The sequence below is a fragment of the Parambassis ranga genome, chromosome 9 (assembly GCF_900634625.1).
Source record: "Parambassis ranga chromosome 9, fParRan2.1, whole genome shotgun sequence".
Lineage (NCBI taxonomy): Eukaryota > Metazoa > Chordata > Actinopteri > Ambassidae > Parambassis > Parambassis ranga.
In genome coordinates, this window is record NC_041030.1 from 10,863,634 (window position 1) to 10,886,411 (window position 22,778).

General features: G+C 39.1%; 1 protein-coding gene across 2 annotated transcripts in view; it reads right to left on the reverse strand.

The window, feature by feature from the left end:
- edil3a (EGF-like repeats and discoidin I-like domains 3a) overlaps window positions 1-22,778 on the reverse strand; it is a 90,907-nt gene that overhangs the window by 62,446 nt on the left and 5,683 nt on the right. The window contains exon 2 of one of the 2 annotated variants that reach the window (XM_028414094.1): window positions 6,045-6,071. In XM_028414094.1, coding sequence (XP_028269895.1) covers window positions 6,045-6,071 — 27 coding nt within the window. Of the gene's footprint in view, window positions 1-6,044; window positions 6,075-22,778 lie in introns of both variants that reach the window. The other variant, XM_028414093.1, reaches the window with a different exon arrangement.

Consider the following 22,778-nt stretch of genomic DNA (forward strand, 5'->3'; position numbering starts at 1 on the left):
AAAGAAAAAGGCAGGGAGGAAGAGGAGGCGGAGAGAGACACAAAAAGAAGAGAGAGAAGGAGTCATAGAGAGTGTACGAGAGAGATACAGAGAGAGTGGTATGTAACAACAGCTGTGTTTGAGTCCAGAGTATTTGGTCCACTACATTAAAGAACAAGATTTACAGTGATTTATGTCAAGACTAATCCAAAAATACTTCAAGGTGCTGGAAAAGCTGCATATTTTACACTGTATGTGTTGAACAAAGATCGAGTGCAAAGCTGCTGAGGGTCAAGATCAGGCTCCAGTCAAATAATCAAAAAAAATAAATCATGTATCAGACATCTACTCAGTGTATTATATGAAAAACTATTCAGCAGAGATGGTGCATGCTATCCTCCTAACAGGGATAGTGTTACTATCATATCTCAATGTCACAGCTCATTTTAAAACACGTTTTCATTTACAGATTTTAAGCTTTGAACTTAGAGAAATGTTGTATTTTCTATTTATCCATTTTTTAGTAATAAAGTCTTCTTTTATGATTTACAGTAAATACATGAATCCCCTTTTTCACTATAGCATTAAGCAGTGGCAGGTGTGATGGAAGAAGCTGGGAGGATGGCGCTGAACACAGCTCAGAGAAAACAAGCTACTGTTCCATAAAAAGCCAAGGATCAGTTGATGCTCTCTTCACTCCTTACTGTAAGTTGTGTGATGTGCATCTGTGTGATGCATGTCAGAAGGAAACACTGGCAGCTTTCCTGTGCGAATGTCAGCTACTGCTCAGCTGTACAAGCCAACGCTCACCCCGTGATTGATGTGGGCCTGTGTTGTGTCCAGCATTGGAGCTGTGATTTCTTTTCTGGCTCCAAAGAAAGGCCAATCAATCAGCTCGCAAAACCTGACCAATGGTTAAACACAGGAAAGCATCCTTTGTTTTCTTGCAGATCAATCACATACGCCTGACATTTTCAGAGTTATGGCTACATATGTGCTCTTACATCTTAGCTGAAAGCTGTCACAAGCATTGGCCTGTTCTAAATGTACATGAAATATGACTTCATTAGAGGGAAGGATAATAATGTGTGGTATGCATCTTAACCAAGCCAGCGATATGAATATGAAGTATGGGCACTGTTAAATTAGACCGATTAGACCTGCAAGATGTATGGAATAGATACAAAATGCAAATAAATAAATCATTTCATAAGACTAGTGAACCTTTTGCCTTCCTGTAGCCATGTGAATTAGCACATGTAAGGAAAACTCGTAGCCACAGCAGGCAAGAACATTTCAGAGAAACTTGTTGTAGATTGTAGAAATTCACCTTTCAAGCAGTTATAATGAGTGAAAATAAAGCTGCAAAGAGCAAAAAGTGATATTGTGACATGGGCCACACACCTGAGCTGCTCCGTGAAACTATGAATTACTCCACTCCATTTTGCTCCATTTTATTTGTTGGATGCTACCTCACCGAAACAACTACATGCAATTTTAGAAGGGCACTAGCAATTGACCTTTTCTGTTGGGCATGATGATTAGCCTTGATTTACTTGTAATGTTAGAGAGTACCACCACATGTATTATCATTATACACTCGAGATGGTAATGTCGAGGATAGGGCACTGCAAGGGATGAGAAGCTCAGCACTCAGAACAGAAACATGCTAGTACTGAACACTTGCAATATCACAGTTAGTCCTCAGTGTCTCTCACCAAAAGGCACATTTGCATTGTTTAAATCTACCCAAATAAGTTTATAGCTCTGTCTCCAAACAGAGATTGCTCTGTCTGGAAATGAAGACTATCTAAGGTTATTAACATCCAGTACAAGTTTAACTATTATAAAGAAGCAGCAGTTTTTATCCTGATGATGTCAGGTCAAAGATTGTAACATTTGTTGGTCCATAGATCACACAGTGATACACACTGGCCTTTATATAGAGTATTCTGCAACAAATGATCCATATTAATTGAGAATAAGCAGGCAGAGATATTCTAGAAGGAAGGACTATCAGAATATTACATATTCCCTCACTATACTGTAAACACGAGTGCTCTTCGTACTCTAATCATTTACAAATAAGGTTGGAATACTTTACAGGCCTGCATTAGCACTGTCGTGCTAAAAGAAAGGAAATGCAGCCATTTCAAAGATGCAGAGAAGTGTTCACTTAATCAAGATAATCTTAACATAACCGCGAGGGGTCAACAAATGCTCTTTGTTACACACTTCTGCTGATCCTACTGAACTAGGTCAGATTGTAAGGCCCAGCTGTGCACTTCTTGTATGCCAGTGAAAGGATCTAATCGGACACACTTAGTAACCACAAACAAACATCTGCACAGAGGTCTTGTTCTCCTTGACAGCTGCACCTAAGGCTCACATTCTTCTTTCTGTCAAAGAAAACATAGCTCAAAATGAAGATGTGAATTTCAGTTCACATCTTACACAGCTCTGAATCAAAGAGTAACAGGCCAGCCCATCATCTACCTTGTTAACCTTTTATAACATGAAACACACACACATTACCTGCCTCAAACATGTGAAATTTACATTTTAACTTTTTCAGCTCTCAGTGTGCACTCAGCATCATCACAGAGAGATCTGACATGCCCTAATTGTGTCAAATCTATTTTAACCCAGCCTCTTTCTCTGATAGCTTTACTGGTTCACGGGCTTATGGTCGCTGCACCCATCCTTCACCTCGGCTGATGAAAGTTGGCACTGTACCACCAATATTACATCAAGGCTCTAAGCATGAGCTGCAGTACCATCAGGCTTTTAGAGAGTCCTTGGCCCCCTGTTCTCCTGCACCCTTGCCACTCTGCCATTTCAGCCCATCAGCATTTGACAATGTCAGACAAATGCACTTAGAGGGGAAAGTAACAAGAATCACGCCAAAACAAAATGGGTAGGAATATGTCAAACTAATATCCGAAAGGAGAGGTCACACTGGAGATCAGCATCATTCTTGGGAGGAGATACAGAAATGGAGGCTTGTCTTGTCAGACACTAAATGTCATGGAAATGTCAGAGCTGTACTGAGCTTCCCAAGGGCCTCCTAAAAAAACAAAAAAAAAACTTTTCTGATTGTAATGTTTGTGAAAAATGACAAATTGTACAAGCTACAAAAACTATCCCAATAAGATTTCTGGCTGCAAATTGTTCAGCAGAGGAGTACTGCATTCCGTTTTGGGGCTGTTGATTATCCACTTAACCTTAAAGCTCAAATATGCTTCTAGCGGTCTCAGTGGCATCTGTGGCATTTTGACTGCACTTGCCACAATCACAGGGCCCGGACTTTCATATCTGTTAAGGCACCTGTGGTATTGCAGTGAATTTCAGAAAATGTACAGCAATCACTGCGGCCCATGCAACAAAGTTTAAAAAGCAACAGTACAAAAGCAGAGAATTTTATTCTGCATACCACAAGGGCCCCAATAAGCATAAAGCACTTCTCTGTGGATGTGAATAACTAATGTGGTGCCAAATGACTTAAAAAAAAAAGAAAATCACATATCATATTTAAAGTGTACTCATTTGCGATGTGTGTATTGGAGTGTATCATATAAAAGCGTACATTCTGTCATGCTGAAACTAGCAACTTATTCTGACCCATTAAGTACAACCCTTACATCTTTTCTTTATATATGACATTTATCATACCCGTACCATTACAGTCCATCTCATGATCAAAAGCAGCCAATCAATTTCCACAATTACTCTTATCATTCACAATTTCTATTATTTCTGTATTGTAGATTAAGACAAATTAGTCTAGTTTCCCTTACACTTAAGTTTTAAAAGTACTTTAGATGCTACATACAGTAGGTGGCTGGCTAGTAGTTATAGACTACACCACAGTGCAATAATTTATGCATGGATGTAAAAACAGGACCCACATAATTACAGACCAAACATGCTGAAAAATACCCCCCCTGCAGCGCAGACAAAGCATGTGAATATGTAGATTAAAGACATGAAGGTTGTGAAAGAGCAGCTGATATGCTCAATTCTTCAAAGCTGTCATAAGTAATTTGGATTCGCACGTCACCCTGTCCTATTTTCTCTCTCGGTCCGGTTCCAGGTCAGTGGTCACAAGTCACACCTAATTCAGGTCATTTTCAACTCCGATAATTGTTTCTTGTGTTGTTTGCCACATTCTCCGTGTGTCTGATGTGCAAATGTACAACGCACAAAAAAGCTTTGAAAAGTGATGCGATTTATTGTGGCGAGCAACCAGCCTTATAGCTGCTAATAATTGGAAATATGGAACAGCAAGAGTTGGCAGAATTTTAGATATTCATATGTTGTCTAAGCTAGTCTGTCTATTATGTGACATTTATTCCATCACAGTTACTTTATTTAATACATCTACAAGAATACAGATTGTTCTGGAATGAGCTATATCCTGTCGTAACAATCATACAGCCAGATCATGTATGTGTTGTAAAGTGAAACGAAAACTGATTAATAAGGTGTTTTTTTTTCTTTTTTTCTAGGAGGAAATAATCAACTATGTATGTAGAACAGTTAATGCAGTCATTTTGTAGTCAGTTAGTCATGCCTAAAACCAAAGAGATTAGTAGGAGCCTCCCGCTGTGCATTGTGGCAGATCACAAGACAAGGAAAGCCTGCAAAACCATTTCCAAGTGTTTTCAAGTGCCAGTGGCTGCAGTGCAAAGCGTAATCAAAAAGTAGCACACTGTGAAAAAATCTCAAAAGGCATGGTAGGAAGCCCAGGGTGACCCAAGTGCTGGCGAGCGTGGTAATGTGAGAAGCCAAAAAAGAATACAAAGATCACCACCAAGGCCTTTCTGTTCAGTCTGTGCAACTGCGGTTCCAACATTTTTTAAAGGCACTCACAGCAGACGAGGCTGGTCTCCAAAGATTGCCAGAAAATATAAGAGCTTGATTGATGTGACGCATTTCAATAAAAGCTTTGCCAATGATTACTGAAAAAGGTGATGAATAATTCCAGGCATTTCTGGTAGGAATAATAAAAAAAAAAGCTTATGTCACACAAAACTCTTACTGGTCAAATAAAATTAGATATGAATACATTTGTGTTTATATGTTTCATGGGTTTGTGTTTCTGTTTTTGGACGATGAGATTACACAAATCCTTGTGTTATAACAACAAAAGTACTTTGATTTAAGGGGTATTATGTGTCATCTAAATGAATCGCTCTTGTTTTAACCTACTTGATCTCAAATAAACCAGCAGGGCTTAACATTAATGAAAGAAACAAACACAATAAGATGCTGTGTACGTACAGGGAAGTTTGTATTCAGCTGCAGTGCTTCCTCGGGATGTGAAGTGACATTTTAATTACATCACTGATGAAGATAAATCAGGTTTCTGTTTACTGTAGTCCTCTTTTGTAATAAAACTCTTGTTTCAAATAATCAGAAGCGGTACTGCAAAAATGTGCTCTATTAGGATGCTGGTTTTAAAAGGGAGAATAATTTGCAGATCTTTACTTCAGCACCTAACACTAAGAGCAGCAAAAACACACTCAACACGCTGCTTAGGGAATAGAGAGGCACATTCAGATTGATGCTAATGTCATATATTTATGGATGCAAGGCATTTTACTGTAGAAATAGCTGTAAATTAATGCTGCTTTTAAGTTAATGGATTATAAAGTTCACACACAGTAGGGACGATTTTTTTGAATCCAGCCATTGAAATGATAAATACTCAGGTATTCTGAATATTTCACTTGTGAAGAAAAGCAATCAAGCAAAAGCAATCACTGGACCAAATTAGACTGTGAGCATCTGAAAACAATCTTGAAAGTGTGCCCCAGACAAAAGCGAGGTATTTCTCCGAGTCACGCTATTACAGGGACTTTGAATAGGGTTGCCTTATGAACTAAATTACCAAATGATATAATCATGAGTGCTTCTGACCAGGCATGATCAGTGGGTTGAAGCAGAAATTAGACACAGTGGTAATGAAGGAGGGGGCTTGGCCAAGATTTAGAAGCTCTCCCTCTCCTTACACACACACACAAACACAGATGAATGGAAATCCAAGCATAAAAATTTCCCACCTGCTGAAGTTGGTTCCTCACCATCTGCTGCTGTTGAGACACAAAAGGGGGGAAGAGAGGGGAGGAGGGAAGGAGAGAAAAGAAAAATGATATTAGCTTCATCACAACTATGTCACAGTATTCACTGCTACAGCTGTATGTAACACTGCTGATTCAACTATGAACTATTTATTAATCACACTGCAATATGTGCAGTAACATTTGACATGTAATGCATACGTTATATAAAGGCAGACACACCTGCTACCTGTAGGGTACAACTTCCTGCCAGCAAAAAAAAAGCTCTTGACACAGAACCTGGCACTATGTCACAGCCCATCCCCCACGTTGTGCACTGTGTCCTGGTCAGTGTCCTTAATATGTGTTCATCATTCTGGACCAGTGTAGGATTAGCCCCCGTGTCATACATGCTCACTTGCTGCGTTCCCAGCTCACCAAGCTGCAGTCCAGCACAGTGGCAGAGATCTGGCCTGTCTACCATCATTACCGCAACCCTCTGTCTCCATCATTACTCGTAACATTGCTCAAAAAAAATGCCGGATACAGCTGCAGAGGCAGTGGACAGAGAGCATGAGATGCATGGGATGACAAATAAGATTGTTGGATCTGATCAGAAGTGTGTTGTCATGAGTGGATTGATGGGATTGGAATTTGCCCAAATTAAATATGCATATCTGTTATTTGTAGTTGGCTAATGATACCGTTAACCAATGTGTGCTTAATTAAAGTATGATTCAATGTCATGTACATGTTTTCATCCACAGCACTGAATACTAACTAGGTATTAGCATATGGAGAGGGTTGAGGGCTCATAGATTATAAAGCAGACAGGGAGGCAGTTATGGAATGCCTACTGCAAATGCATCTTAGAAAATGAATTGCTCCGAATCATAACAGAGAGAAACATTAAGCAGAAGTGAAGATTTTTCTCCTCTTTACAAACCAAACATCAGTGCTCTCTCAGCATGTGTTCCCTGTGGTGTTTTTTGTGAAATTAAATTGCTTCACAAAGTGCTCTCAGAGGGATTTGGAGAATCCTTATATTGCTGATCTAATTTACCTTACTTTCTGGGGGTGGGGTACCTTTTTGGACATGCCTAAAACACAGGATTTAAACTAAGATAGCAGCATCTGAAAACTCAGATGAAATCACTTTGACACGATTGCGATAAACAGGCAGAATTAGAGGGCAAGCCGCAGCCTTTAACACCACTTTAAACGAGAGAAAAGTCTTTAGCTGAAACCACACAGAGCCAAAAGCCAAGCTCTTTTCTCCACCTCTCATCTGTCTGGCAGTAGAAGCTCCCCTTTGTGTTTTCCCATGCACATGGGCCAATGTAATCCCCAAACCAAGCACATTCCACGCTTCACTTAGTGTGGTTTTCTTCCTGCCATTTCCTCTCCTCTCATACCATAAGGGTCAAGAACTGCACTTGGAAGCCCTCAGACGCATAGTGTGTACACACACATACACAACAACACTCACAAGGGGGAAAAAAAAAAAACAAAGAAAAAAACACATGTGCCGAGTGCAGACAACTATTCACACCCACACATAAACAGCAAATAATAACAAATAAGATACAATATAGGATTTTTTTTTGATACAAGTTTTGAAGCAATGAATCATACATGTGCATGAAACACAGAGCGAACAATACTCAGGACAGACAAACTGTATGTCTTCAATTCCTGGTGCTCTACATAGATAAGTCAGAACACAACATCAGTGCTGCAGCACATGGTGCAGATCCAATTGAAATTGTCTGACAAGGCAAAAGTCATTCACTCATTATTTCCAGATACAGCAAGGAGGTGACACGTCTCCACCAATGTCCAGCGATTACTAAATTGTCCACACCAATAATTCCTAATAGAAAGATTCTCATAAGGTGCAGGAAGGGCTACATTTCGTTTTTTTTTTCCCTCGTTTTTTTCTCTGGCATCCTACCAATAGATATCCTCCTGTCGTTGGTCCTACCCAAAGCCCTTGATATTCTGACTCTGATTGGGTTCTATCGAGGGCTCTGATCCTACCGTAACACATATGGCCATGTGATTGGCTGTTGTGTGTAGCTACGTCAGTTGGCAGCGCCAAAACACATGCAAGACAGCGAGTGTAAGCCAGTTGTTGGAGACTTTGGTCCCCACCAATGTCAAAAACAAATCTACACCATTGACATACAGACATGAATGTTGAGGCTCATTCTACAGATTCTACTGATAACACAGATAGTAAACACCAGCATTACTATATTAGACTTTAGACTTTTTTAGTATTATTGTGTTCAAAAATAACACCATCAATATGACACATCTTGCAAGGGAAAATATAAGTCAATCATTTAATAAAACACTTAACTGAATGGTTTAGAATGAATACTTGTCAGCTGCTACAGAACGTTGGAGCCACAGGAGAAATATTCTTGAGAACATATTTCAGCTACAAAAGAAAACAAAAATACAAATAACCAACTCCAAAGAAAGCAGGGAAGCCGTACAATGCCAATGCATGCACACTTAGTAATAGACGACACACAAAAACAGCTGTTGCTTTAGTCACATTCTGGAAACGTGACTGACAGAATGTGATTTTTTTCTGCATTGAACTGTTTCAGTTCATAAAAGCCTGCAAATCAAGCAGATCTTTTGAATTTCTCCATAAAAGCAGTCATCAAAGTCTAACCAGTGTATTTCCCTTCAGCAGCAAAGCTATAAAGAGATCTATAAACAATCTTGAAACAATCGTGATTTACCACACGAGGGTGATTGCTTCATCTGAAAAATGCTGGGATATAAACACCGACGCTGAGCAGTCACTTCAGTTTAACATCTAACCAACATGATGCAAAAATGTTACACAAGAAAACAAGCATGTATTTGTCTTTCAGTAGTAGAGCTAGAGTCCCAGGAGCGTAACAGAATGTATTTTTTTGTAAATTCTAATTCTTCTTTAAGATAGATCTATACAGTGGACAGGGAGACGGGTCGACAGACAAGGACAACACCTAACATATTGTGCCATTTTGTACCATAAACACTTAATGCATGGTCACATCTACCAGACTGCACTAATAAATTTGTAAAACATGGAAGGTTCTGGAGATGACTTATTCAAAAGGCCCCTCCTCCTTCCTGGGAGAATGTCCTCTCTGTAGCATGATAAGCCCCCATCCTGGGACAGATTGGTTTAATCTGACTGACAGCCAGGAGGCAGTAATAACCATCCATAATCTAAATAGGAACCAGCCAGCTTGTCCAGAACAGCGCTGATATGACCTCAAGGTGTTCAGAGAAGATAGAGGAGCGAGTGCACAGGACGAACTAGTATAAAAAGACACATATACGTGGCACAAGCATGGACTCGGATGGGGATACACATGCATAAAACATTAACATGTAACATAACAGACTGATGTGTTCATGTAAATTTGTCATTAAAGGTACTTCTGATTTAATCCCATAGGCTGAAAAATCTGATTATTTACTTTATAGAAGGTGGAAACTTTTTTCAAGCTCAAGTTCTAAAAGTTACAGAGAAATGTAAATCGCTTTCAGGCATAAGTGTCTATCCGGTTTAATGTGAAGAGGTAACACATTTCACTTGAGTGGGGCTAAGCTTTCCTTATTGTGTCTGTGGCATTACCATTAACCCCATACGGCTTTCATAATAAAGGCAACATTACTGTTTTGATGTACCAACATTTGTCTGGGTGATGGGTCAACACAATAATTGCAATACCTGCAATGATGATAGGAGTGCATTACACAGGCGTGGGAGCCAGTGTGCATTTCATGATGGAATCATGAATGCTGGAAAGGTTGTGCAGCAACTTAATTTTATGTTATGAAGAACTGGATTTTTGAGATCCAGTTTGAGTGGCTGCCCTTGACATCAACAAGACAACAACAGGAGATAATCGACATAATAAGCTGACAATCTTGTACATTGCCAAACATTACATTCCAACAGGGACTTGTCACCTAAACACCTAACTGCTGTATAATAGCTGGACAGTGGTAAAACAGAGTTCCACCTGACACCAGGGCTCTGTAAAGCTCATCTCTCCTTTCCTTCCTTCATGGCCAGTCGGTTCATGACAAAGTCAAAACCCATCTGGATAATGGAACGTATTCCCATTTAGCAGTGTAGCATCAAGAATGACAGTCGGCTGTCACTGCTAATGCTGGCAGCCCAGACACCACTCACTGGGGCTGACAAACCCTGTTTGTGTCTGTCAAGTGTCTCCAGTTATGAATCCTGAGCTGTAAAACTTTTTCTTTCTTTCTTTTTTTTTCCCTGCATTTGGGAGAGAGCAGGAGACATAAGCTGTTTTAATCAGAATACAGTAGTTTAAAATAAACAAATAAATAAATAGCTGATGAGTCCATAAAATTATCACAGAAGCTAGTTTAATTTGCCACAGACCTGCATTTAATTAGTGCATGACTCAAGTCTCAGTTTAAAATGTTCCATGTGTTTTCAGCCATAAATGAGCAGCATTAATTATCACAAACAATTTGCAGGCAGCTGCGGCGTAAGAATGTCATAAATTGTTACAGTCTAGCTGAAATGGTAATTGTAGGTAAGAGTTATTATTTATAATAACTGACACAGTTCAGCCAATAAGCATTTGTGTTCACTGATTTTTAATGTCAGCCATGTTACAGTTTAGATATTGAAAAAATAATCTGAATTCATACCTGTGTTATTTAACTCCCTACCTGACAGGGAATAAAAGAAAAACAATGTCTGAAGTGCTTTGAATAATATAATGGTATAAATGGGGATTTAGTTAGCTGCACCGAGGCACATATTGCAGTTTGTGTACATGTGCTACATTAGCACTACAGATATCACCTTTCCTTGTACCCCAAACCCACCCACCTACACATAGAAACACTCACTACCCAACTGCCAACAGATGCTCATGGCACATCTCTCTCCCACATAAAATCACCCTTAAAAGTGTTTGTTCCATCACAGCAGTGCTTATTAACATTAAATCATCTCGCTATGGAGTGGGAGGCTAACTGTGAAATGACTCACAGACAACAATACCAACAATAATTAGGGAGGCATTGTTGAGGCACTTCCTTATCATTAGTTGTCTTCCAAACTAATGACAGGGAAGTGCAGTAGCATACCCTTTTATATCAAGTGGTGTGGTAAACACTGTCTCTCTCTATAAGTAAATAACCCATCCATCCTCATTTTACTCTTTTGTCAGCTGAGCAGGAGTGCAGGGTAAAGTCCTCTATTAACGAGCGGCTCTCTGACATAGCTTTGGAAGGAACAAAATAAATAAAAACACACCTAAAGCCAATGATGTTTTTTTTTTTTAACATCACAATTCACCTGGCCTCTGGGTGACTTCAACATCTTTATGTAAGAAATAAAACATGAAAGTATAGTAAAAACCTTTCAAATATGAAAAACAACAGCTGCTTTGGAGAAATTCTCCGTCTGCAACATGGTTTACCATAATATAATATTTTTGCTATATAACTGTATTTGCTAGTAGCACTGCCACAGCTGCTTTCAGTATTATGGGAATGCATGCACTGCTTTATAAAGCAATGACAGATGCTATGTGTTTAACAGTTCTGATCTTGGCTTATTACATTTGCACTTATTACAACTGACTGTAGGAAAGTCAACCTAAAAAAGTGGACTTAATTCTTAGGAAAATATAAAGAAATAGATATATAAATACCACTATTCTTTAAACATGCAATATCATTTTTTTTAATTCAAGCTCCAGTATTTACACACCATAAAATGACACATCTCAATGGATGAAACTGTACCCATGGTAGCCAAGAAAATGACAAAGACGCTTAATAGGAGAACTGTGGTAATGCTATGTTATGTGGTAAATACATGAAGTATTTTCCTAAACCTAACTAAGTAAAGTTTCCTAAATCTAACCTGTGACTATAAAGAGGGAAGGAAAAAAGTGACACAGATGTATCAACTGTGTGGTTGCCCAGCCATCCGAAACTTCACCCATAGATTCCCTGAACACCCGCTCTGAAGTTTGGTGTGATGGTTTCAGTGATAGCCACCAGGGCTACTTAACTCCACTCACATCTAAAAAAAAAATTTGATAAGGCAAGAGGTGAACATGACAAATGGAGAACAAGCCTGGGCAGTGAAACAGACATCCACCTATCACTCAAAGCCATGCCTTTACTTTTGCATAACTCCAGCCTTATATTACTTATTACTTACATATTATACTGAGGTATTGACTCACTTTTGGTGCCAGCCTCACATCGTTTTAAACTGTTTGCATGGCCTCATTCACACAAACAGCATGCAGTTTTTTAACAAATACCAACATGACTGAACTGTTCAAAACACCTTACAGTGTTGTGTTGTTGCATGAATTTCATTTATGAATCCTCCTGAGCCTATCAGACTGGAAAACACTCACAAACACACACCACACACACTGTTTAAAATCCATAATATCAAAGACCACACTTCTTACTGCACACAGAAGCTTATGGAGCTGGTGTTCAGCCAAATAGAGAATGAAATTGCTACTCTAAGCATAACATAAAGAAAATCCTGTTAGATCATTTTGTCTACAGAGAAGTGTTTTTTTGTTATGTGGTCAATATGGACCATACACATATCCAAGGTTTGATTCATACTGTGTTTTCGACATGGAATCAATATGTCTGCTCTTAAGTGTCAGTGTGCAAAAGCAAGTGTCAGCAAATAATGTATGTTATTAATACTGTGGTCTGTATTGATAGCTGATACTTTACAAGAGTCTGCTTCAAGAATATAGAAGTAGAAAAAAACGGACATTTACAGACAATTGTGAATAAAAACTGTAATCTGGGCGGCATTTGTAAAAATGAAAGTCAAATGTTTTTTTTTTCAAACATTGAAATATTAACAGTCATTGTGTGAAAGATGTCTATACTTTATAGATATTTTTGAAGTAAGCAAATCAGCTGCAGGCAACACAGCATCCTGGTTGCCAAACAAGCTGAGATTGAACAGTTCAAAGTTTGCTGTTTGATTTTTGTGCTGTCTGGTGTAAACAGAAAGACCTTTTTACTCTATAGAAATGTGCTGCATTATTCTACCTTTAACCTAATATTTCTGTGATGTTAAACAAAGTGCAATTCTTGTCTAAATCTACAACATACAAGACTGTGGATATGACAAGATGCTGACAAGATATATATATATATATATATATATATATATATATATATATATATATATATATTCATAAATGATGTAAGATCTAATATTGATCTGTAGTAGGATCAAACAACAGCATTAATGCATGTGGCAACAAACCATCAGCAAACAAAACCAAGGACCCACACCAAGAGGGTCTGGCAAGAATGTGATTATTTTTTTATATGTGTACCGAAATGAATAATGCAAGTACCGATTACATTGCCAGGAAAAATCTGAAGGAGTGAGCTAAAGAAGGCGAGAGGGAAAGATGAAGAAACAGTAAACCCCCTAGCAGTGCAAACCATGGAGCAAAAAGGCTCTGTAGGAGATGGCCTGCCACAACCTTAAAGGAACAGGGTCGCGGCAAAATGTAAAATGCTTTCACCCACACGTATGCAGTACGGACAGCCAATAAACAAAAGCAAATAAGCTCCCTGAGTGCTAGAGAGCACAGGCCCCCATTATGCAGCACAAGCTGTTTCCAGGAATGTTATGGTAATTTTCCACCCCTTTAGTATCACAAACCATTGTTTACTTCAATTATCTGGGATGGAGCTCTAAAGGTTAAGTCAGATTGTCTTTAAAGAAAAAAAAAGGAGTGCTGTAAACAAGCACAACTGGAATACTTAGCATTTTTTTCTAGTTGTATGTGATTATCGCCTGTAAAGTCATATGATATACCAAAATGTTCCAGTCATGGGCTTTAGATGCACTTAATGCAAACACCTACCAGAGCTGCCATCTGTTTTAAAGGATTTAGTTTACTCACTTGACACTGCAGTATGATGCACAATAGTGGGGATAAAATGCTTAACTAAAACTATTTTTCCATGATTCCTTCATGAAATGGTGCTGATGTGAAGCCCATAGAAGTTACCTGAGGAAACTCAGAACACAGGCCTGGAGAACTGACATGAAACAGCTGCTCATTGTTTCATATTATGATCATAGTTCATCACCAGTTAAATTTAAATCACTAAATTATACACACCTGGTGTATATACAGCCGAAGCTAGTGTTTTTTGGAAGAGAAAAGCTGTATTAAATAAGTCATCATTCATACCAAGTGATCTTTTCTTCTATTGTGAATCACCAAATGACAAAGAATCCAGTCTTGAAAGAGTAAACTGGATCTTTGTTTCCTTGCCAAGTGAGTATGTGAAGTGTAATTTGTTCACATCAAAGAAGAGAAGAGAAACCCCTGACTCATTCCACTATATTCCACATTGTTAGTGTAGAAAGGAAGGAGGAGAGAATCTCTCACTCCTCCTAATTGGATGTAATAGCTAGAGGGAATAAACTTGCTGTGGCCTCGGGGAGGGGAGACAGGGGAAAAGGGGGAAGATGTTTAGAGAGGGATGAAAATGCTAAATATCCATGTAAGAGCAGAAAAAAGAGAGAGTGTGGTCCTAGGGAGCCAAACACATACACAAGCTCCTCAGAAACAGTTCTATAAAGATAAAGAGAAAAATGACATGCAAGAATGTGAGCTGGGATTAAAAGGCCCCAGAGAGAAGACAGAATAAGGAGAGATCTAAAAAGCAGCACATCAAACAGATGAAATGGGTATTGATAACCGAGAGACAGAGCACACTGACCACTAAGTCTGTGAAATGTTTTGGGAGGTCTTAGTCCTGGGCGAAGAGATCTAGGTCTTCATTACAGGGACATTTGAAGATAAGAGAAACCTGAGGTGCTCCTTATAAAATCAGTCAATTGCTGAGGGCAGTCCTTTAAACATTCCCTCCCTGATTGAGTTAAGCAGATTTCCACAGATAGTGGAAGAAAAGAATTTTTGAAAAATTCAAATTTTGAGCCGGTGACTAATGGAAAACACCCACTGGAGGGTCCAGAGTACAAAAGATGATGCCAAAATTCCACAAAATGTTAACCACAGTGCCATGTAAAAGTAGTCATTGGTCCTTCAGGGACTACCCTGCAGCCTGTTAGCTTAGCTTAGCTCAGCTTCACAATTGCCTCTCCATGATGCCAAACACACAATAGACGACCTACCTATCACCGAGGAAACCTTAAACATTTACTGTTTCGACTCAGTTACCACCCTCACCACCATACAAAAATTATTTAAGATCATCGCAATCCCTACCAAAACCTACAGCATTCATGTCCCATAATCAGCACCCATAATCAGTATGTGTGGTTGAGCCCTGGTCACTGTGCGGTCTGAGGCTCCACTGGGTGCATGCATCACCTCAAAGGCCTGCTCACACACAAAGCTCTCTCTTTGGAGTCCTTGTCATAAAAAACAACTTCTGTTGCCACAAAAGCCTCTGACCATGGGGCTCAAAGGACAGGGGATCTTTCTTCCCAGCCAGAGGTAACCCACCCTCTTAGGTTTGGGTAAGCTCAAACGGCCTTCTCTCAGAAATGCTTTTAGTCGTTTAAGACCACCTCTGTTGCTCCTCTGACTTTATAGTGGGAGTAAACCAAATTTAGTTTTGACAGTGTGTGCTGAGATATATTCCCACAGGATTCCTAAATTCCAGATAAGACCATCAAGGCAAGAGTGCATCATGTGGTAAAGACCTAAACTGTGCTCAGAGAAAGAACGAATAGAGTGGCTTGAAGGGAGGGGTTAAAAAAAGAAATGCCCAGCCAGCTTCTTTCGTTTCTTTAGTGTAAAGGTCTCCATCCTTGTTAGGAATAAGCTGGTCCCTCATTCTGCCCTCTACTGCTCTCATTACTGTGCATCCTGCCTCAGCCGGCTCTAAGCCCAGCAGAGGTGCGCAGAGGGCTTTCTTCTGAGGATAAGATCGATACCTCTCCTCATCATGGGCCAGGGGCAGTGATAATGCACTTGGGCCAGGGCCTGGAGGGTTCATAGGATTTTTTCAGTAACCTGGGACTAGCTTTCCTGGGGTGAAGGCACAACCTATTGTAAAATGTTACCCCCTCAGTAAACGTATACAACTATTATATCATGCTACCTGCTAATGCTAACTCAACTTATTTGATTGGACATCACAGGTGGTCCAGCTAGCAAATAGAGCACAATAAAGATTGTCCTACTTTTCAGCTGGTCAGATACTAGGTGACGTTACATACGCAACATACACGGGATCACCCAAGTATAATTCTGTTGTGGTGTTGTCACTTTCTTATATTAGGTGACACATGTCAGAAATTCTGTTGCAGAATTTGTTATTGTAAAATTGATGTGGAAGTGTCACAAGCACTAATGTTCTAGCATATAATGTAATCTGCTCATGGACAAGTTGATTCAATGTTTCTATCAGGTTTTACTATCCCTTTAGGCCAAACCTAGGAGTGATTAATGATGATTACAGCACTGCTAACACCGGTGCACAGATCTTTATGTGAAGCTTGTAAAATCATGCAGTGCATCCCTCCAAATGAGCGGAAGTATAAGAAATCTATGAAAAAGTATAAACAGGCTCAAGCCTGTTTTATTAATTAACAATCAAGTCAAGAGAAAACAAAATGTATGCACCTGCCTATAACCACAAATAAAAAGCCACAGCAAAACATGAACAATGTTGGATTCCCTGCTCTGTTGTAAATCACAGACTGGCAGAGAAACATAATATTAAGGCCCTTTGATGGATTGAGTTAATGAATGTTCATTCATAAGCACTCTATTTCAGGGTCGTTCTAATTAAGAGCCAGGAAAGCTAATTTGGTTTAATAAATATTGTACTGGGTTCACAATAATGTTTTCAATATTCCCATGTCACTTTGGCTGTTTACATGGCACAGTTACCACATTTTTTAGATGCTAGCAGAGTGATACTATATTGTAATGCAACTACATGTGTACATGTTTAAAGCAAGTGGACAACATACCAAAGTCAGCGTTTGGGCTTCCTTATTCAGTAAAACACTGTCCGGCGTAGCACCATTCATCCAATATTATTCTCCAATTTTAAAAATAAAGCTAGCTGACCCAGGACACCACTCACTAAAGGTCTAAGAGGAGTGGTAATTACCAAATTAGCTCAGCTGAGTGGGAGCTCTGAGTGAGCATCCACTGGACAGCTGATGTTACAGCTTGTGGCTCAGTGCAAGTTTGCCACATGCCCCTCCTCTGTCTTCCCTCTGACACCACCACCCCCTTCCTCTCATTTCTCTGCACGCTCATTACAGATGCCCTAGTTTGCTCATGAGCCAGGAGAGCCTCGCTAGCCTCATTACAAACTTGGACACCTCCCATCTTTTGTACCTTTTTTCCAGACAAGATCTCCCACATTCATGCTTGTATCCCAGAAGCGGCATAAAAAGATTCATCAAACATGTATAAAGAGCTCACATCTCATCTGAGTCTTCACATTAACTGCTGAAGAGGAAGGTGTGTGTGATGGAAAGTGCCACTGCAGATTAACAGGCGAGGAAGGGAAAAAAGAGGCGAGTGGAAAATGAATTTCAGTTGAAAAGTATGTCAGTAATTCACAGGATTAATGCATATTCAACAGCACATGGAGGCATTTCTTTGACCGTGTTCGTTAAATGTTTACCTCATTAGCTCTCTTGTTGTCATGATGTTTTCCATGTGGCATTTTGGATAAAAGGGAAATTATGCCACACGGATACACTCTATGACTGAGCAATGCTGTGATTCCATATTCACAAAGGGTGCCTCAAATAACCACAATCATGGATTGAATATTTCCACAATTTAATTTCTTGATCTTTACATTAAGAGAAAGATTTGGGAAATATATGCACGGTCACATTGTTGCTGAGAGTTACTTAAGATGACTAATACCTCTTGCATATGCATATCATATGTAAATCAGAGCCTGCAGATTAGCTTAGCACGAATATTGGAATTCTGGGGGAGTGTGGTTTTGTCCAAACAACAATAGTCAATTATTGTCTTATATCTTGTTTGTTTAATCCACACAAACACTGAATTGTAAAATATATGGGATTATGTCTTGATTAAAAACCTGGAGCCCCGGCTGGTGTCCTGGCCCACTCTCAGAGACTAAAAGAGTTTATGAAATATCTGTGCACATAACTCCTTGTAAAACAGCTAGCTTTAATCTCTGTACAGGTTAATTAAAGACATAAGATAGGCTAACTATATAGAGATACAAGATAGGTCTGTTGGTCTATAGCAGAAATAATAACAAAAAAATCAAAATGTCTATTCTTTTAAGTTCATCACAGCTTATCATAAATACTGTTCCAATTCTTTTGCATTGGTTTAAATTGGAGAAAAATATGCATTATATATATGCATTATATACATATATATATATATATATATATATATATATATATATATATATACACACATATACATATACACACACACATATACACATTTATATGTGGCCAAGCACTTCCCACTGTCTATTGTATAGAAAAGCAGCTGCTATTTGTTATGTTCATAATTTAAACCATGGAAAGTGTTATGTGTTTTCACACTGACAACAGCTCTGCATTGTGTGTACTGAAGAGGGCAGGCCTTGACAAATTGAATTTCATGTAGCTGGTCCTACTTACTTAAAGAACCCCAGCAGGAAATTGCAGCTTTTTCTTCACTGATGCTGTATGGTCCAGTCAAGTGTGATTCCTTCAGCTCAAAATATTTTTACTATAAATATTTCTCAGTCAATATTTTATGTCTAAGAATTCTGATCTTGGAAATGGATATATTCAATAAGCTTCAGAGACACAAACAGACACACATGAATAACCAGTTCACTAGTTTCATTCACCAAATCTTAACACAGCTGCAGCAGCTACATGTGAACCATGGTTCATCCATGGTAACGTCTAGAGTTCATTAAGGAGAGAAAGAACCCCCTAAAGATATTTTAATAATGCACTGAACTTGGTTTAAAAATACCCTGCAATATAAACTTTTGAACTTGTCAGACTCACAGCTTCACACAGTAGGTACAGTACAACATTTTTCCACTATTGTGTTCACACTGTGAAATCGGGCGCACCTACCTACTGTAAAAACTAAGACAAAAAAAATGGGCTGAATATTTGAATATTTCATACCTCGGTATTCAGTGGTGAATTAAACAGAGAGCAAACAGTTAAAAGAACTGATTTAGAGATTTAGAGTATAAGATGTGAATGGAGTCAGTGGATTTAGGATGGCTGCGTAACATGGAAGATAAACTGGAAAAAACAACTTCTGGCGTTCAGACATTATTTCTTTGTGGTTTTCCACATATTGTTTTTTTTTCCTCTAAAATGCGAGGAGTCCTAAAATAGGCATACTGTAGCAGAAGCAGTAACATGTGCCTCCATACTGTGCAGTGGGTGACACATCCTGCTGCACACAGCTGTTACACCATCCTTCATTGTAGAATAACATGTTAAAAAGTGACACAAACATAATTAATGGATTAAATGTGTAAACATATGATATCATAGCATGGTTTATAAATAACAAATGACTTCTAATGGCATGCATTTCGCAGTAACAAAGCTATTAGCATGTTATTTGGTTGCTTATGGCCAAAACAGAACAAAGGTGATGTATAGTCTGACGTTACTCGATAATGGAATGAAGCAACAAAATAGTCAACATAAGGAGGTAGCCTGGGGATAGTGGTGTCACAACACTGCTAATTCATGTTTCATTGTCACTTACAGTTAAGTTTTGTTTTGGTTGGTCTAAAAACACACACACTGATAACACGTTAGAAAAACTGTCCCTTTCTGCTGCCATGGTGCCGTGTCAATGCAAAGTGGAAACTAAAGTAGCATGAAATGACACACAAAACCCTGAAAAAGGCATAGCAAGAACACGCCAAATGAATCAAGAAATGGGTGTTTTATTCATGCGCCTTTTGGCGACATCAACATGGTGTCAAAATCTACAACGACAAACACCTGTTAATCTCCCCTGTAGCCTACCACCCTGTGACAGAAAGATAGAGGACTCAAAACCTTACTTTCAGAAAATGTTAGGGATTGGAGAAAAGTGATGACTTCATGTACACAAACTAACTAAGACTGTTGTGTATCCAATTCAGTTTAAATTGAAGGAGACAAATCTGTTTTGAAGTATACAGACACAGACTAGTTGTATTTCATCACTGCTGCTGAGTCTGGTTTTCCTTGGAGGTCTTGATGGAATCTAACAAGTGCTACAAAAACCAAAATGACCACAGCAGTGTAAAAAATGCTGGCAAATGTCAGCCAGTTCAGTAGGGCTGTAATCAACCAATGAAAGTCTTGGTCGAGGTTAACAAATTATAAGTGGACATAAAGTCTGCAAAGACTAGTAGTTTTTGCAGCTGATTATTTTGCACTGAAATGAATTACACACTCGAGTCTGGCGGCTCTGACAGCGTTTTGCATCACGTGCATCGGCGCAATATCATAGCTCTTGATTTCTGAAAAATATACTCTCATCTAGTGATATCAGCACAAAACCTGTTGAGGAACATTTAGACAATTGTTTTTGTCATGTTATAATAATTTACAGACTCTGTACACGTCCTGTGCACAGAGGAGACTGAACATAGGAGCTCAGCTTCGCGAAATGGCGTTTGGATGATGGGGAGGCTTAACATCCAACGTGGTCTGGGTATATCTGAATGATGCTGCTGCGGTTGCGAGTGGGTGCGCCTACAGTAAACAGTTAAAACAATTTATTAGACTAAAACATTGAAATATGATATGTTCATTGGCTCAAAGACAATTTTTCCGTTTTCAGGTAATATGCCATGTGACAGATAGACACTCTGTCTCTAGTGGGTTGGGTTAATCCAAAATCGTGAAAACAAGTAGGATGTTCAAAGATAGACTATTACCTGTGTTGCTCTGAAAACACCCCCATTAGCACTTTGCTCCTCATGAAATTAACGCTGCACAAAATCGACCAGAATTTTGGTCGAGCCAGAATGTATCGACTAATAAATTCACTGCCGACTGGGAGATTACAGCCCTACAGTTCAGCATTGCTTGTTTCTGAACTAAAATTAGGGCTTCAGATCCCCTGTGATAGTCCCCACAAACAAAGACTCATTTTGTCTCAGACTTTTACCTCACAATTACCAAAATGGTGCAACTTGTTGCAACTCTTCTTTACTTGCAAGTAACAATTGACTAGGATTACACGGCATAGTTGATTCTTTTTTCAGTTTTCTAATAGGCCTCACTTTGAACTTTCAAGGTGAGTGGTTTCTGTTCATTGAACTTCACATTAAAGGGGATTTTCATTCTGGCTCTAAGCTCTCTCTCTCTCTCTCTCTCTCTCTCTCTCTCTCTCTCTCTCTCTCTCTCTCTGTCTGGTACTACACACCCCAAGGGCAATCTAAAACATCTGGACTGGGGATATTCCACTTTAAAAAATTGCACTTTACTTCTCAATGGATAGCATATATACTTTGTGCCATTACCTCAAATAGCACTTCTGAACAGTGCTTGGAAACAGTACAGGGAAGTTTGTTCAGTTTTGAGTTGAAACATGGGCTTGGGGGTAAAAATCTGGCATGTATGCAAAGAGTAATATCCAAGACAAACCAAGAACATTTTTACCTTATCTTTTAACAAATACTCCCGTTTGCTCTCAGTCAGTCAGTCACCAAACACCTGCTTTGTTGGCATTCTGCACGATTTAGTGGGAAAGCATCCGGGCTGACACCATAAATAAAGGGATGTTGTTTTATGTTTTTTGGCGAATGAGTGAAGTATGGCTGCACGTCTACGCTGTGCAGAAGAGCCAGAATTGTTGCCTAGGCGTTGTGCGATGACATATCTGGGTTATCTCTCATGGAGCAAAGAAACCCACACATCTACACAAACATGTGTGCAGGTACTCAAATATAAGTTTAAATACTGGCAATGAGATAAACAGACAAAAAGACTAAAAGGTGGCTGACACCACCATGACGTTTACAGTTCATTAAGATCAATCTCTTTGTTTTCTGGCTGTTGGAAGTAAGAATTTGCCAGCTGCATCCAGAGTGGAAATTCAACGGTGCTTCAGAGGAACAGCCTTTTTCAGAGCAAATCAAGGGTCATTGCTTCAAATCTGCAATCATTTTTGATTGCAGATTGATTGGACTTAACACCAGTCTGCAACAGCTAATGCCTTCTTGTCTAATAAACACAAGCGTAAATGCTGAGCTTTGTGTTTATTGGAAAATTTCCACATAAACTCCTTCCATTACGAACTTAACTAGAGACTGGATGGCCTGCACACACACCTGACAGTACCATAGAGCTGTAGGCATTGTTAGGAGTCTTTGAATGGGAAGAAAATAAATTACTGACTGCACTACAAGCTATTTTATATCCTCACCAAGAGTACATATCACATCACAAAAAAACATGTCAGGTGCTGGCTTTTTGTGTAAACATCAAACATTCAAAGGTCTATGCATCATTCATCCAAGCATGTATGAGCTTTTTGAAAGCTACATTTTAAGTTTTAAGCTCGCTGTCTTAAAGCTCTGCTCTTTCATACTTCCTCTGACTTGCAGGCTGCTGCACTTAATCCAATATAATTTATTCTGTCTATTGATCTGCTGTGAGAAGGTAGACTCTTTCACTCATGGCCAACACTG